The sequence below is a fragment of the Suncus etruscus genome, chromosome 7 (assembly GCF_024139225.1).
Source record: "Suncus etruscus isolate mSunEtr1 chromosome 7, mSunEtr1.pri.cur, whole genome shotgun sequence".
NCBI classification, from domain to species: Eukaryota; Metazoa; Chordata; class Mammalia; order Eulipotyphla; family Soricidae; genus Suncus; species Suncus etruscus.
In genome coordinates, this window is record NC_064854.1 from 116,740,492 (window position 1) to 116,757,107 (window position 16,616).

The window sequence follows — 16,616 nt, forward strand, 5'->3', positions numbered from 1 at the left end:
TGCTTCCCATGTCCAAAGCCAACCCTATTTCAATCCCTGAAACCCATATGGTTCCCAAGCGCCACAAGAAGTGATGTCCCTGAGCAAAGCAACAGGAGTAATCTATGAGCACTACTGGCTGTGGCCTAAAAAACTTAAATAACTGTTTTGACATGTGAAATTCTCATTAGTCTAAGACTCAAATGTATTTTTTCATATGCTCTTGTTATTATTTTATGCTTTTCATTATCTTTATTCCCATTCATGCTAATATGCCTGATAATTTTAAAGTTGTCCTTAGTTGTCCTTATTTAAGAAACACTAAGTAATTATAGTTTGTGATCTATAAAATCAAGGCTACTATGGATAATGAATTTTCTTATAAAAGTTGTTAAAACCAAATGCCTTTGATACTATTGCAGCATCTAAAAGAAAAAAGAAGCTTCTTTATATTATTATTGCTCTGTGTATTTTATGTCTTTATTCCCAATATGTTTACTAATATGTAAACCTAGTGTGAAACTTGTAAGTAGTAACTCTATCAGTATTTTATTATTCTCTAGTTTAATTTCTTTCTATCTAGAAATACTATAACTTCTCCCAATAAACTATAGGAGGTTTTTAATTTTTTTGCAAGGCAAGGCCAATAATTTGTCTGTTGTAACAGTCCAAATTGGAGCTTTTGGGGTAGGGAGAATCAATATTTGACTGTACCTGATGTGGATTAATTACATTTGGTGTTCAGATTAGCTAGAATCTCACAGATCTCCATATAACTTTGTGGAAGCCTAATAGAACACAGTTACTAAAAACAAATGTAAAGGACCGTATTAGTCCTCCTTTCTGTTTCCTGATACTGATATTTTCAAGTCATTTTTTTAGCACTCGGTAGTTAATCTACTTTATTTTTTTTCGTATGTGTAAATATTTCTACATTATACTCTAAATCACTCACCCATACATACTTGACTAATGACTTGAACTTATTTTCTCACACTAAATAAAAAAGGATATTATACAACATGAGGCTGCTTATAATCCCATGTAGCCTTTAGAAAGTTTTAAATATCAATGTCTGTAGTGGGGGAAAAAAGAGGAACATTTTCAATAGATTGCCTTGAATTTTTATTTTATTTTATTTATTCTATCTGCATTATGAATTTCAAGATTCACTCAAAACTAATCGAGCGATTTTATCTTCTCTGTTAGAGAAGATAACCTTATTTGGTTTTTATTTTGAAGGGGTCTCAAGGAACTCCTCCCAGCAATTCTCAAACTATCGGGCCAACAAATTAGATAGGGACCAAGGATGAAGTTTTGTTCAGCTTCTCTAGGGCAGGAGAACACCAGAGCCACATCCATCACTATCTAGTGCTCCAGGACCACCAGGTGACACCCTGGGAGGCTTCTAGGGCTACACATAATGGAGCTCATGGGGTCATGCTGTGCCCCATAAAGAGCATATAAAATATTGATCTCTTTCTTTAAGGCGCCATGGTTAGAAACTTGTTCATAAGAGTCTCAAGCACACAGTGTGTCCCAACACTAATTCCCCCAGCAATGTTAGTTTTACTCCACCAATGTCTTTATTCCCTTTCCCACTCCCCAGTTTGTCCCTTTCACATGCACATTTGTAAGTTTGGTTATTGTAATGGAGTCTCTTCCTTACAGTAATATTGCCTCTGTGGCTTATATTAATGTTCTACACAACCAATATGCCCAACATGCCTAACATTCCCCCCTATTATCTCTGAACTGCCTCTGCTTCCCCCCTCTATTTCCTTCTCTGTTTTCACCTTTGTATAATCTAGGATCTAGGATAATCTTGGTATCCTTTCTTTGATTCCTTGCATTACCTTGTCCTCTTTATCTTTATATAACAGGTAAATGAAAACATTTTTTCTTATTCTGACTCAATATATTTAACATGATATCCTCAAATTCCATACAAGTTGTTCCAGATTGCATGATCTCATCATTTCTTTTTTTTTTTTTTTTCTGTTTTTGGGCCACACCCGGTGACGCTCAGGGGTTACTCCTGGCTATGTGCACAGAGGTCACTCCTGGCTTGGGGGACCATATGGGACGCTGGGGGATCAAACCCCGGTCCATCCTAGGCTAGCACTGGCAAGGCAGACACCTTACCTCTAGCACCACCGCACCGGCCCTGATCTCATCATTTATTGCAACTGCATAATATTCAATTGTGTATATATACAATTTCATTATTAAAAATTTGCCTCTTTATAAGAATACTCTATAACGTTTGCTAAAACACAAACATCTTGCCACCTTGCACATAAATATGTGATTAGGGATATTTCTTTTATCAAGAAATACTTATGGATGGGCCAGAGCGATAGCACAGGTAGGGTATTTGCTTTGCATATGGCTGACCCAGGTTCAATCTTCAGCATCCCATTTGTTCCCCCATCCTGCCAAAAATGATTTCTGTGCAAAGAGCCATGAGAGGCTGAGTGCCACCAAGGACTGGAGCAATCGCACAGCAGGAAGGGCCTTTGTCTTGCAGCAATAGCTGACCCGAGTTCAATCCCAGTCTCCCATATGATCCCTGGAGCCTGTCAGAAATGATTTCTAATCGCAGAGCCAGGAGTAATGCCTGAGTGCCGCCGCTGAATGTGGCCCGAAAAAAAAAAACAAGAAGAAAGGAAGTTTAGTCAGTTCACATATTTAGTCATTAAGATAATGCCCAAAAAAGAATTCCTGTTGACTTGATCTCTATTTCAAATTCAAAACTACCACTAAAAGTCTGTTTGAAATATTGTAGCTGTATCTGTCACTGATCATTTAAGAATTTTCAGTAAGACTTTGTTCACAATGGATTAAATTAAAAGAATCAATCGAAATAGAAATAAGTATGAACATCCACTCTTACAAAATCTTGGACAGTTTTATCCTGATTCAATCAGCATTAAAGTTTTAATACAAAGAGCCTGGGTTCCATCTGCTCCAAGTAGATGGCCCTCAAGAGTCATTAAAATTATCTTTTTAAAATTACAACTCAGCAAGACTCGTCCTTTGTGTGCATCAAAAAACAATTGTCCAAATGCCCATCTGCATGTCCTTTTAAGAAACATAGTTCAACAAGGAAGTATTGGTTCCTCAGGGAAATCATTCTCATCTTTTGCATACATATGCTGTGCTACAGTTAATCAGGCAGATTTTATTGATGTTCCTGGCACTGGGGTGTGATTGAATATTTAAAAAACAAATGTTTCTGAGCTCTGAAGACAAACAGTTCAAATGATTGGGAACTTTTAAATATATATATTAAGTTAAATTAAAAGCATTCTTATATTTGATTTTCAGAGAAACAGATGAACAGATGATTTGAATGTGAAAATGGCATGCCAATTTCCTTACCACTCTGACAAATTATATTCAGTTGCTGTAAGGTTTCAGTAGTTAAATGATAAACCAAAGGGAAGGGGGGAATGGTTGTTTTCAATCAGATCATAGCAAGGCATCTTCTTAGACATATAATAAATGCATCTGTTATAATTTTATATATGTAAATATAAATTCTTCCAAAGATATATTCAGACTAAATGAGTTACGCATGTGAAATCAATATAAGCATCATCTGTAATTCTAGGGACTTTTTTCACTCTTCTTGTCTGAGGCAAGTTCTGCCAGAAGCACCTTGGATTTATTACATGTTTGATTTTGAATTTTTGATCATTGTGCATTCACAATCCTTTTACTGTTACCATATTTTTCATTGTCTCCACATTCAGTTTCTTTTTTCCATATAGGGTGACTGCCCACAATTTATGAAACTACAAGATCATCCATTTTAGTAGTCAATGGAATTGCTAGAGAAAGGAATAGGGTTGAATGTGTGTGTTGTTCCTAAAAAAAAAAAAAAAAAAGTGCCATGCAATTTTTCATTGTTAATTTTCTTCCTCTCTAAAAGAGAAACTGAAATACTCACTTCTCTACCCCTGGCCCCTGAGAATGCCAAGAACTGAACTCAGGACTTCATACCTGGAAAGCAAATGCTTGATTAGAGAGCACCATATCTGGCCCTTTAAATCAAAGTATATATTGTCATGATTTCCTGATTTATTCTACTTACTTTACAAAATATTAAATAATTTGGAATTAATGTTTGTGAGACAGCTGAAGTAAGCATTTAGTGCCCTGTGCAAACTTAGTTATTTGTCCTTTTCTAATATTTAAAATAGCATAGAAGCATATTACTGTGGAAATGCTCCTCTACAACTAAGAAAATGCTCACTAGGGAACATAACTAAATCTGTTTCTTTCTTGGTCCATCTCCAAACCAGGTTTATCTAGGAAAAATAAGGGCTTAATATTATTCCCATAAATGTTTCTATATATAATCATTGTTCATGCCAGTTATAAAGAAAATGTCTTACACCTGAATAAACTAGAAGAAGGAAGAAGGGCTATAATCTGCCATACCTACAGGTAGAAAAAAACATACTTCTAAGGAAATGTATTGATTTTTTAAGTATTTTAAAGGATACAGTAGTCATCTTATTTTCCATGTACTTTTTAAAATTCTTACAATAGTACACCTGAAACTTTCAAAATAACATTTTCTATCTTATCTTATACCTTATCCTCCCTTTTTAGGATTTATTATTCTACTTGATTTTTTTTTAATATTTTGACTCCCAAGGACTGTGTTTGTATTCTTCCTACCTGTTTACCTAATGTTTACCTTGGAAAAATCATTGCAGGTGCTTAATAACTATTTACTGAACTAATGTTTATTGCAAGATCGAATTCTGTCTGTCACATATAGAATAAAATCTCATGGTAATCCAGAGACTGTGCCCCAAGAATAATTATTATACCTTCTCTCTCTCTCTCTCTCTCTCTCTCTCTCTCTCTCTCTCTCTCTCTTTCTCTCTCTCTCTCTCTCTCACTTTCTCTCTATTTCTTCATGTCTCTTTTATCTTGTATATGGATGGGATAGCCTGGGTGTTCTATCCCAGTACCTCAAATGTTCCCCCAAATCCCATCACCAAGAGTGATCCCTAAGCATAGAGCCAGGTGTATGAAAAAAAACAAAAATAAAAATAGAGGTTATCTTGTAGTGGATTTTTAATTTCATAAATAGCACTGCCAATTGTATGTAATAATTGTAGGAAATTCAACTGAATTTTTTTGTAGAAGACAAATCACAGTCTAACAGTAGAATACATTTTTAATATACAATTGGATTTATAATCCTACTAGAATTTCAGGGTTTCAGCTTCAGACATCTGTATGTATAGTACTCACCACACCCACAACCACCATTCAAATTCCAATCAAAAAGAAAAAGATCCTTCCCACCTCTCTTCCCATTTTGCTCTGGTAACTTTCATAATTCTCACTGAGCTTTAATTTGCTAGTTTTCAGTTAGGGTAAGGGACCATACCCAGACCATACCAAGTAGTGCTCAGAGTTGAACACTTGAGTTCATTTTAATGATATTTTGCCAGTTCATTTGCTTTTGTGTTTCATAATTTGAGTGAGTGAAACTATCTAGTTAACTTCTATTTCAGACTTGTTTGAAATTTTTGTAGAATTGGGGGCATATCCAGTTGTGCTCAGGGGTCACCTTGTGGTTCTCTATGTCTATACAGTGCCAGGGGCTGAATGCAAGCCAAACAATAAGAAGCATATGCTCATCCCTTTGAACTGTCTCTCATACCTCAGAATGATTGGAAGAAATTTGGGGGCCACACCCAGCAGTTCTCAGAGGTTACTACTGGCTCTGCACTCAGAAATCACTCCTGTCAATATGGAGATTATTCTGAGTGAAATGAATCTGAGGAAAAGAGATGGACATAGAATAACCTCCCTCATTTGTTGGATATAATAAAAATAAAAGATAGTATGGTAACAATATCCAGAGTCAATAGAGAAGAAGGCAAGAAGACAAGTTTATGGTAGGAAGCTTGCTACAAAGCAGTTAGGGTAGTGAATGGTCCACAATGACAATGATAGTTGGAACTGTTCACTCTGGACAAGAACTGGGTGCTGAAAAGAAATAAAGTGATATGCATGGTATTTCTTCATTTAAACACTGCAAACTATGGTTTGCATAGAAAAAGAGAGAGAGAAGTAAAATGCCTGCCCAGAGGCAGTCGGGTGAGGGAGGACGGACTGGGTGCGTGGGGAGGAAACTGGGGTCATTGATGGCGGGAAATGAGCACTGGTGTAGGGTGGTGTATTTTCATGAATGAAACTCAACCATGAACAATATTGTAAACATAGTACTTAAATAAAATAATTATATTAAAGAAGAAAAGTAAGAAAATAAATCATTCCTGGCAGGTTCAGGGGAACATAAGGATGCCTGTGAGCAAACCCAAATTGACTGCATGTAAGGCAAACACCTTCTGCAGTGCTAAGGCTCTGGCCCCACTCTTTGTTGTTTTATTGGTGAGTTTAGGACATTGATGTTAAGTGAGATTGAGTTGCAGCAATTTATTGACAATAGATTAATACCCTGACTCGATCCTTATCTTTACACTATTTGGGATTCTGAACAACCATTCTCTGTAATTTATAAAGAAATGCATTTATTGGACAATAAAGCCATTATATGCCATGAAAATTTAGCCTAGAATAGGTTAAAAATTGAAATGTCCACAAAAATATCTTTAGATACTGCAGTTGTCATCCTTGACTATCCACAGACAAGCTGTTTAAAAGGGGTTATAATCTGAACTTTTTTGAGAGTATATTATGTTTGGGTTTCAGTCATGTAAAGAACACCCCCCATCACCAGTGCAACATTCCCATCACCAGTGTCCCAAGTCTCCCTCCTCCCCACCCGACCCCCGCCTGTACTCTAAACAGGCTCTCCATTTCCCTCATACATTCTCATTATTAGGACAGTTCAAAATGTAGTTATTTCTCTAACTAAACTCATCACTATTTGTGGTGAGCTTCCTGAGGTATAGCTATCTGCTTAACCTAACCACTTTCCCCCAAAAAGAGAACATTATAACATAACAGTTTTAGGGGTCTTAAACTCTGTCTGAGATATTTTCAGAATCACTTTCTTCTGCAATCACTTTCTTCATGTTTATAGCTTTTCTGCAGAACTTTCAAATTACTATAACCTAGCCATCACAACCATCACCTTAACCCAGCCACCTGCGTCCTAATTAAAGTAATTTAACTGTCTCCAAATGACCTCCCTTTCTACTATCTACACCATACAATCACATATCCATATTTTCTGTTCTGTATCATCATAGCATCACCCTGCTTTTAATCAATCATTCATTGGTTTCTTTTTACCTGCATAGTAGTCTCTAGGTGGTAGATTAAAGTACCTTCTACTCTATAATTTTATTTCCAGTGTCTGCTCCACCTAGATCAATTCCTAGGGCTGGGTGTGATGACAAAGAAAGGAAGTGGCAGAACAAAGATAGACATACAGATAAATAAATTCCTCTAGCTAAAAAAAATACATTCTTCTCTTGTCCTTTAGCCAATATAGAGAAGATTTTTCTCATTTTACACACGTTAGTTCCACTAACGTTCACCCTAGAGTGTATCCATATTGTTGAAGTCTAAGATGGACAAATTTTCAGAAAAAAATATTCAGTCACTTAAATATCTTGTTTAAAAATGCTAAAATTGTCTGACAGTTCCATCCATGTTTTGACAGTGATATACTAAATTTGAAGTTTATTTGATACTACAAGAGTTAAGACACTTACTTTGCACACATCTATCTACCTTGAGTCCCTCCCTGGACTTATTGACCTTAAGCACCTCCAGGTGTAGTCCTTGAGCAGAGCCTAGCATGAGGCCTGAGTTCTACTGATTGTAGCAACAACAAAAATAAAATAAAATGAAATGAAATTGGGGCCGGAGAGATAGCATGGAGGTAAGGCGTTTGCCTTTCATGCAGAAGGTCATCGGTTCGAATCCCGGCGTCCCATATGGTCCCCCGTGCCTGCCAGGAGCAATTTCTGAGCACGGAGCCAGGAATAACCCCTGAGCACTGCCGGGTGTGACCCAAAAACCACAAAAAAAAAAAAAAAAAAAAGAAATGAAATTTAAATTAAAAAATTTCCAGACTTGGAAATATCTGGACATTTGGTTCTGTATGGAAAACAAACAAATGGAAGGCTAGAGAAACTGATCACTGAAATAGGAATCAGATAAGGTCCTTAATATATTCAGTTCATATATTGAATTTTTGCCTAAATTTATAACTTTAACATCCATTTATTTGCTATATGTTATATATATGAGTCAAATTGGAAAAAAATCTACCATGGCAAACTCAGTGATCACATTAGATTTTCTTTTATACTAGAAAATCTACCAACTGTGAAACAGCACTTTATTTCTCTTTTATATTATTTGCCTTCATGGCCATTGGTATTATGTTTTTAAGTCCTCACTTATCAGATTTAAAATTTTAAATTTGTGCTTTTTGCAAGAATAACCCCAAAATGATGTACAATTGTAATTTTTGTAATTTTCAGCTTTCTGAGTAATTACGTTTATTATTATTTATTTCTTGTAAAAAATCTATCATTTGAATTTTCTTATTTTAAACTTTATTGATTGATTGGTTTGGGGGCCACACCCAGCACTGCTCAGGAGTTACTCCTGGCTCTGCACTCAGAAATTGCCCCTTGTCAGGATGGGGGACCATATGGATCAGCAGGAATCGAACAGGGCTTGTCCCAGGTCAGCAGCATGCAAGGCAAATACCCTACCACTGTGCTATCTCTCTAGACCCAATAATTTGAACTTTCATGTAAGAAAAATGTTTCACATATATTCTATTATCATATTGCTTTTAAAGGATAAGACTGCCATAGTATAATAATATAAAGCAAACGTACTTTGAAATGCTCATTTATAGAGCAGCATTTTTCTGTTTAAGTAAGTTAAATGCCTTAAGTTCTGATCCTTTCTCTGTCCATGGAATTAGCTTATTTGGAAAGTCAAATTTTACAACGCTTAGAAAAGTTTAAGATAAATTCATATAAATCCTCTTCTTTTAGACATCTTTGGGATGTACATATTTGAGTTGCTGTTTCTGAAATGTTCTCTTGTTACTTAGCTGTAAAAATTATGCCATATCCATACCAGAGGCAAACATACTAGAACATCTTAACAAATGGTTTCTATTTACTTGTGCTACTGTTCTCAGTTGCTTGTATTTTTATTTCAGAGTAAAGTCTTTATATTTATATATCCATATATTTGCCACTGCTTATTCATAGACTTGTGAACTTATAAATAGCTTGTACTCAATAACTTATTCACAAGTTTCAGCTCAAAATGCTTTTCATTTGTTCCCCAATGTAGGATAACCACAGTGGCCAGGGTCTTCCAGACCCAACATCTTCAGGGTTAACTCAGTTAACTTTTGAGAGCTCGCTTGTAAAGGCAGAAATGTGGACAAGTAAAGAATATATAAACAGTGCACATGCGAAAAGTGGAGCACCAGGAAGACAGAATTCTTTGGCAAAGCAAATAGATAGCAACAGCTTTGAAACAAGTTTGGTGCCTGTACCATGCCTTTCTTCCCCTGGAAAAAAGAATGAATTATCTCAGAAAACAGCAGATTCCATTCTTAAAGCCAAGGAACTACCACCCCTTCAAGTGCCAGCTGCAGTAAACCCAACTACCCTGAAGGAAATCTCAGGGCAGAGCTTAAAACCTCAAGTATCTGTAAGTGGTTTCACTGTGGTTTACCTAACTGGGAAGTAGATCCTGCTATGTTCTTTTCTGCGTCAGTCTATACACAATCCTTGGCAATATCTATTTTTCATCAATGGGTGATTGGCAATGTATTTTTTTCTATTCACATGTGTTTTTTCTCAGAAGCAGCAGCTGTTAAAAAGTATATTGCACATCCCAATACTAATAGAATGCCTCATGTTTTTAATGAGAAAGATAGTTATCATAATAGTTATTTTTTATTTCTGTTATTTCTCATAATTTCAGTATCATTGCTTGCAAATTATAAGTGAAGATCTTGTGAGCCAAAAACTTTTCTGTTAAATTGACAGATTTTCAATAACAATCTACATTAGGAGCCATAAAAACATCATTATTGTATTTACTTTCTGGTCTCTTTGCAGCAGCTTCCCAAATAATAAATGATCTGAGTGAAGGTTAACAGCAAAGCAATGGCAGTGAATAATCCCTACGCTAGTTCAGTGGCTATATTCATGTCCATCATATTGATTTTTTTCTTCCTCTGTTAGTACTTTCCTTCCTTCAATTCCCCCAGAGCTGTACTTTGTAACAGAAAAAAAAAAGAATATGCAGAACAAACGATACATATCTCATGATTTCAAATATTAGGATTCATAACCTTTGCTTTGACTTAAGTATTCTCTAAGTGTTGCAATGTTCGCCACCCCCATTTTACAGATAGGGAAAATTTGGCATTGAAAGGCTGTTTGGTTTGTTCAAGGACAATAGCCAATTCATTGGTGAGTCTTAATTTGAGCCTGGATTGTCTGAATCTAGATCTGCTGCCCATGTAGTTCCATGGTACGCTGCATAAACATGTGCTTATGCATATTATAACAACACTGGCACCTCCAAAAAGCATCCAAAGATAAAATTGAAAAAGTCCTTTCCTCCTGTTGTATTCATGCTCATGTGCCATGTATGTTCGTGTGCTCGTGTATAGAAGAAAAGAGTATATCATCCAGGGAGGTAAGGGACATAAATATAGTTTTTGCACGCAAGAGCCCCACAATTGACTGATAGCACCACTTGGTACCCCAAACACCATCAAGTATAGCTCAAAACCCCCTCACAATAGAAATAAATTAACAACTCATTTAAAGAAATAGAGAATGAAAGTGGTTGATAGTCCTCTGCATATGTTTCTTTTAAGAAAATATCATATATTTTCTAAATAACTAATGTCTCTAACTTTAAACTTTTTTTGGTGGTTGTACTGGCAATCAAAATATAGCTAATAGGGGACTAAGAGATAGCACAGCAGTAAGTCTTTTGCCTTGCAAGCAGCCAATTCAGGAGGGATGGTGGTTTAAATCCAAGCATCCCATATGGTCTCCTGAGCCTGCTGTGAGTGATTTCTGAGCACAGACCCAAAAGTAACCCCAGAGCTTCACTGTGTGTGACCCAAAAACCAAGCATATATATATGGTTATATATGTTATATATCATACATATTATATACATAATATGTATATATAAAGTGCTAATAAATTAACATCAAAGAATCATTATACAGTACTCCTTCATTTAATACAGCCAAAACTGGGCAGCCAGTGACAGAACCCAAAGCAAGTCTTTGAGAATTATCCTACTCAGTTTCTCCACTAATTAATTTCTTTGTCACCACCTTCCATTAGTAAAAACCCTATCAAAATGGTGTATCAAAGTAAGTTTCTGTTTTTCAAGTTATTCTATGAAGATCAAATAGAAACTTTTTATCTTTCTGTAAAATATATAAACCAGAGGTTGAAAACATGCTTGGGAACGTTCAGGTATCAAATGGACCTGAAGTACACCACCACTAGTGAAAGTACACTGCCTGAAAAATTGTGTGCTCACAGATAATACAAAGAATCATGAAAAGAACCCAAGTTCAGAAAGAATAGTGATGGCTTTTTTCTTTCAAACCTTTCTCTTCATTTAAGAGGCTTTTAAGATAAAACATTTCCTGGAAACCGTGTTTATGATTTCAGGAGACCTGTTTTCCTTCTCATTGTTGATTACAAAGCTCAAGCCTGATATGCACTATCTTCTGAAAGTGAATAATAGTAGTTCATTTTACAGCTTAGGAGACTGACAATACATTCCCTTCGGTGATAAAAGAGGAAGAATCTTTCTCTTTGGTGAGGAGTTAACGCCTAGCATGTTGTTAATTTGTACAGACAGCTTTGACTTCAGTTTCCAAATTCAGACTTGTAAAATGTGATAAAGCAACCCATATGATCTATAGTATCGAAAGCCCACAATTGTGTGATCAATTTAATGGGATAGAAATAATGGAGGGCATGTGAAGACTGCCACCATTTCAAAGTAACAAAACAGTGGAAATGCAGTTCTCTTCCAAAAACACCTTCTATAAAGAAATATATAGTCACTGTGAAATGAATCTAATAACACATTATTGTTTCCTCTTGATGGTTGCAAGATAAGAATCTTAAGAAAAAGGAGAAAAGCTTTCTCAACAATTCTTTGTTCTTATTAACTCCAAAAGATATTTCTCCCCAAATTCTGAAACCAATAGGGTTGGCTCTAATAACTACAAGATTTAGCCACATGATACAGGATTAGATAGTTTTGTAGATTTTTTAATCAATTCTCAGCTTGCGTAATCATCACCATCAATTTGATCACTTTAGAAGAAATTTTATCCCCATTATTAGTCCCTTCCTATTTTCTCTCCACAAACTTCTGAACCAGTCTTTTTGTCTTATTTTGGTTTTTGTATTCTGGTCTTTCATAAAAGAAATAATACAAATTACGACCTTTTGGTCTGACTTATTTCACTTGATATGTTAATGTTCTAGCATTTCCTTCCTTTTTATGCCTAAGAATCCATTTTTATGAATATGACATGTTTTGTATTTTCTATTTACTTACTAGTTGATAGATATTTGGTTATTTCTACTCCTTGACTACTATAAATAACGTTGCTATGAATATTAACATGTCAGTTTTTGTGTGGAGGCACATGTTTGCAGTCTTCTTAAATGAGTATACTTAGACTTGAAATTTCATGTGAAAGTTTACGTTTAACTTTTCAGAAACTGCGAAATTTCCACACTCCAGTGCCACTTTACAGACTTCTGGTAGATATAATCAGTGTAATCATCAAGGTATTGCAGTCAGGACATGTTTGTTTACAGAAAATGCATCACAGAGATGACATAGTTGGTCATAATACATATCTCCAGAAAAGTGAAAGCTAAGTTATTGGGGAAAAGAAAGAAAAGGAAAGAAAAAACAAAGAAAGAAAGAGAGAGAGAGAGAGAGAGAGAGAGAAAGAAAGAAAGAAATAAAGAAAGAAAGAAAGAAAGAAAGAAAGAAAGAAAGAAAGAAAGAAAGAAAGAAAGAAAGAAAGAAAGAAAGAAAGAAAGAAAGAAAGAAAGAAAGAGAAAGAGAGAAAGAAAGAAAGAAAGAGAAAGAGAGAAAGAAGAAAGAAAGAAAGAAAGAAAGAAAGAAAGAAAGGAAGGAAGGAAGGAAGGAAGGAAGGAAGGAAGGAAGGAAGGAAGGAAGGAGGAAGGAAGGAAGGAAGGAGGAAGGAAGGGAAAGAAAGAAGAAAGGAAGGAAGGAGGGAGGAAGGAAGGAGGGAGGAAGGAAGGAGGGAAGGAAGGAAGGAAGGAAGGAAGGAAGGAAGGAAGGAAGGAAGGAAGGAAGGAAGGAAGGAAGGAAGGAAGGAAGGAAGGAAGGAAGGAAGGAGAAAATCTACAAAACTACGCCTGCCCGGTGGGGCCCAAACATGAGAAATTGTGAGTGCTGCCTATGTATGTCTGTCTCCTGTCCTATTGCCTGAACCTCTTGGGAGTGGGGCGAAAAGAGGCTCAAGCAGAGCACGGCCACTCCGGTTTGCTAAGGGGCCATGTGCTCTTTCTAAGGAAAGAATGCCGTTGCAACAAGAAGAAAAAAAATCACACTAAGAACTGTGCTGGATTACTGAAGCCCAGCATTTCTCTCCAGACTGTCTTCTCTGCTGTATGCTCAGGCCTAAGATTTGATCCTGTGTGAGTCTTCATCCACAGAGGACACCCCTTCCTTGGAGGCAAGTTAGCCCACCCATAATGGGCGAGCCAGAGGAGCCTGTCTGCGTATATCATTTAGCCAATGAATACGACCACAACACATAGAAAAACCCACAATACAAGTGTGACAATGGGGAAACAATGCAGGCCAGTATCAGACATAGAGAATGAAGATGACAGTTCTGATGAACAGAAAACAACCACCCAACTAATCAATCTCTCAGATAAGGAGTTTAGACAAGCTATATGGAAGAAGCTCAAAGAACTCAAAGAAACCATGGGTCGAATTGAACAGAACACTGAAAAGAACTAAGAAAATATGAAGACAGAAATTGCAAAACTCCAAACAGCAATAACAGATCAAATAACAGGCCTGAAAAACTCAGTAAACAAATTGAATGACAAAATAGATAAGCTCTACACCAGGGTAACAGAGGCTGAGAATAGGATTGGTGCTGTGGAAGATGAGATAAATAGCAACTCCATGCAGCAGGAGAGATTGGAAAAAAAACTTAAAGCAAATGAACAGACATACAATAGAAAAATTAGTCGAGAATTGGAACAGATGAAAATAGAAGTTTATGATAAGCTCAACAGAAACAACTTAAGAATCATTGGATTCCCAAAGACCCAGGAAGAAAATCTTCAGGAAGAATCAATGGTCAAGAACATCAGTGAAGAGAAACTTCCAGAGCTAAAGAATATAGGTGATCAAATCCTGCATGCCCGAAGAGTACCAACCAAAGGAGACCCCAGAAAAAAATACCCCAAGACACATCCTAGTCACAATGACAAATCCCACAGATAGAGACAATTCTGAAAACAGCAAGATCAAAAAGGGAAATTACATTCAAGGGAGCGTCCTTGAGACTTACAGCAGACCTGTCACCAGAAACACTCAAGGCCAGGAAGCAGTGGTGGGACATAGTGACAAAACTCAATGAAATGAATGCTTCACCTAGAATACTGTACCCAGCAAAACTCACTTTCTGGTTTGATGGAAGAATACATGGTTTCACAGACAAAAAAAAAAGCTCAGAAACTTTACAGACTCAAAACCAGTCTTAAGAGAAAAACTGAAAGACCTAATTTAAGACAAGACTAACCAAAAGACACACCAAATTTCGATATAAAGATGGCATTAAATCCCAGGACAATTCTTTCTCTCAATGTCAATGGACTAAATGCACCAGTTAAAAGACACAGAGTGGCAGAATGGATCAAAAAACTCAATTCAACCTTATGCTGCCTACAAGAAACGCACCTGAATAGTCAAAACAATCATAGACTCAAAATAAAAGGCTGGAGGAAAATTATCCAAGCAAACAACACCCATAAAAAACCTGGAGTGCTCATACTAATATCAGATAATGCAAACTTTATACTCAGGAAGGTTGTAAGGGACAAAGATGGACATTTTATTTTAATCAAGGGGTATGTAGAGCAGGAAGAAATAACTCTCCTAAACATATATGCATCGAATGAGGGGCCAGCAAAATATTTAATACAATTTTTGACAAATATGAAAAATATTATCAATAACAACACAATTATTGTGGGGGACCTCAATACGGCTTTGTCAACACTGGATAGGTCAACCAGACTGAAACCCAACAAGAATATACTAAACCTGAGAAGAGAAATGGAAGAAAAAGGCCTAGAGGATATATATAGGACACTCCATCCCCAGAAACCTGGATACACATTCTTCTCTAATGTACATGGGACATTCTACAGGATAGAATACATGCTGGCACATAAAACATACCTCCATAATATCAAGAGGATAGAAATCTTGCAGACTACCTTCGCTGACCACAAGGCTCTGAAATTATATGTGAATTCTAAAGGGACACAGAAGAAAAACTTTAAAACCTGGAAGTTAAACACCTTCATACTTATAACCAGAGGGTCTTAGATGAAATCAAAGAGGAAATCAAAACATTCCTGAAAACAAATGATAATAAAGACACAAACTATTAAAACTTATGGGACACAGCAAAAGCAGTACTGAGAGGAAAATTTATAGCTTTGCAAGCACACATCAGGAAGGAAGAAGGGGCTTACCTGAGTAGTTTAATGATGCAGCTCATAGAACTAGAAAGTGCTCAACAGAAGAACTCAAAAATAGGGAGACAGAAGGAAATAACAAAGCTGAGAGGAGAAATCAATGAAGTGGAAACGCCAAAAACAATCTGAAAGATCAACGAAAGCAGAAGTTGGTTCTTTGAAAAAATAAACAAAATTGATAGACCACTGGCAAAACTAACAAAGAAAGAGAGAAAAAGAAACTTGATAACTCCTATTAGGAATGAAAAGGGAGAGATCACTGCTGATATGGCAGATATTCAAAGGGTAATCAAAAACTACTTTGAGAAACTCTATGCCACTAACAATGGGAACCTGGAAGAAATGGATAAATTCTTGGAATCTTATAATCTTCCACGGTTGAATGAAGAGGATGTAGCATATCTAAACACCCCCATCACTATTGATGAAATTGAAACGGTAAAAAATGTCTGCCCAAAAACAAAAGCCCAGGCCCAGATGGATTCACTAATGAATTCTTTCAAACTTTCCAAGATGAACTACTACCAATCCTGGCAAGACTCTTTCATGAAATCGAAAAAACGGAAACCCTTCCAAATAGCTTTTATGAAGCCAACTTCACCTTGATACCTTATCCAGACAGAGATGTTACGAAAAAAGAAAATTACAGAACAATATCGCTGATGAATGCAGATGCAAAGATCCTCAACAAAATCCTGGCAAATAGGATTCAATGCCTCATTAAGAAGATCATCCACTATAATCAAGTAGGTTTCATCCCAGGAATGCAAGGTGGTTTAACATTCGTAAATCTATCAACATAATACACAACATCAACAACAAGAA

The 16,616-nt window shown here is 36.3% G+C and overlaps 1 protein-coding gene across 3 annotated transcripts in view; it reads left to right on the forward strand.

Moving 5' to 3' along the window:
• Positions 1-16,616, forward strand: part of CFAP20DC (CFAP20 domain containing) — a 286,437-nt gene that overhangs the window by 165,160 nt on the left and 104,661 nt on the right. For all 3 annotated transcript variants that reach the window (XM_049777338.1, XM_049777341.1, XM_049777339.1), the window contains one exon: positions 9,310-9,675. In XM_049777338.1, the coding sequence (XP_049633295.1) occupies positions 9,310-9,675 (366 nt within the window). The remainder of the gene's footprint in view (positions 1-9,309; positions 9,676-16,616) is intronic.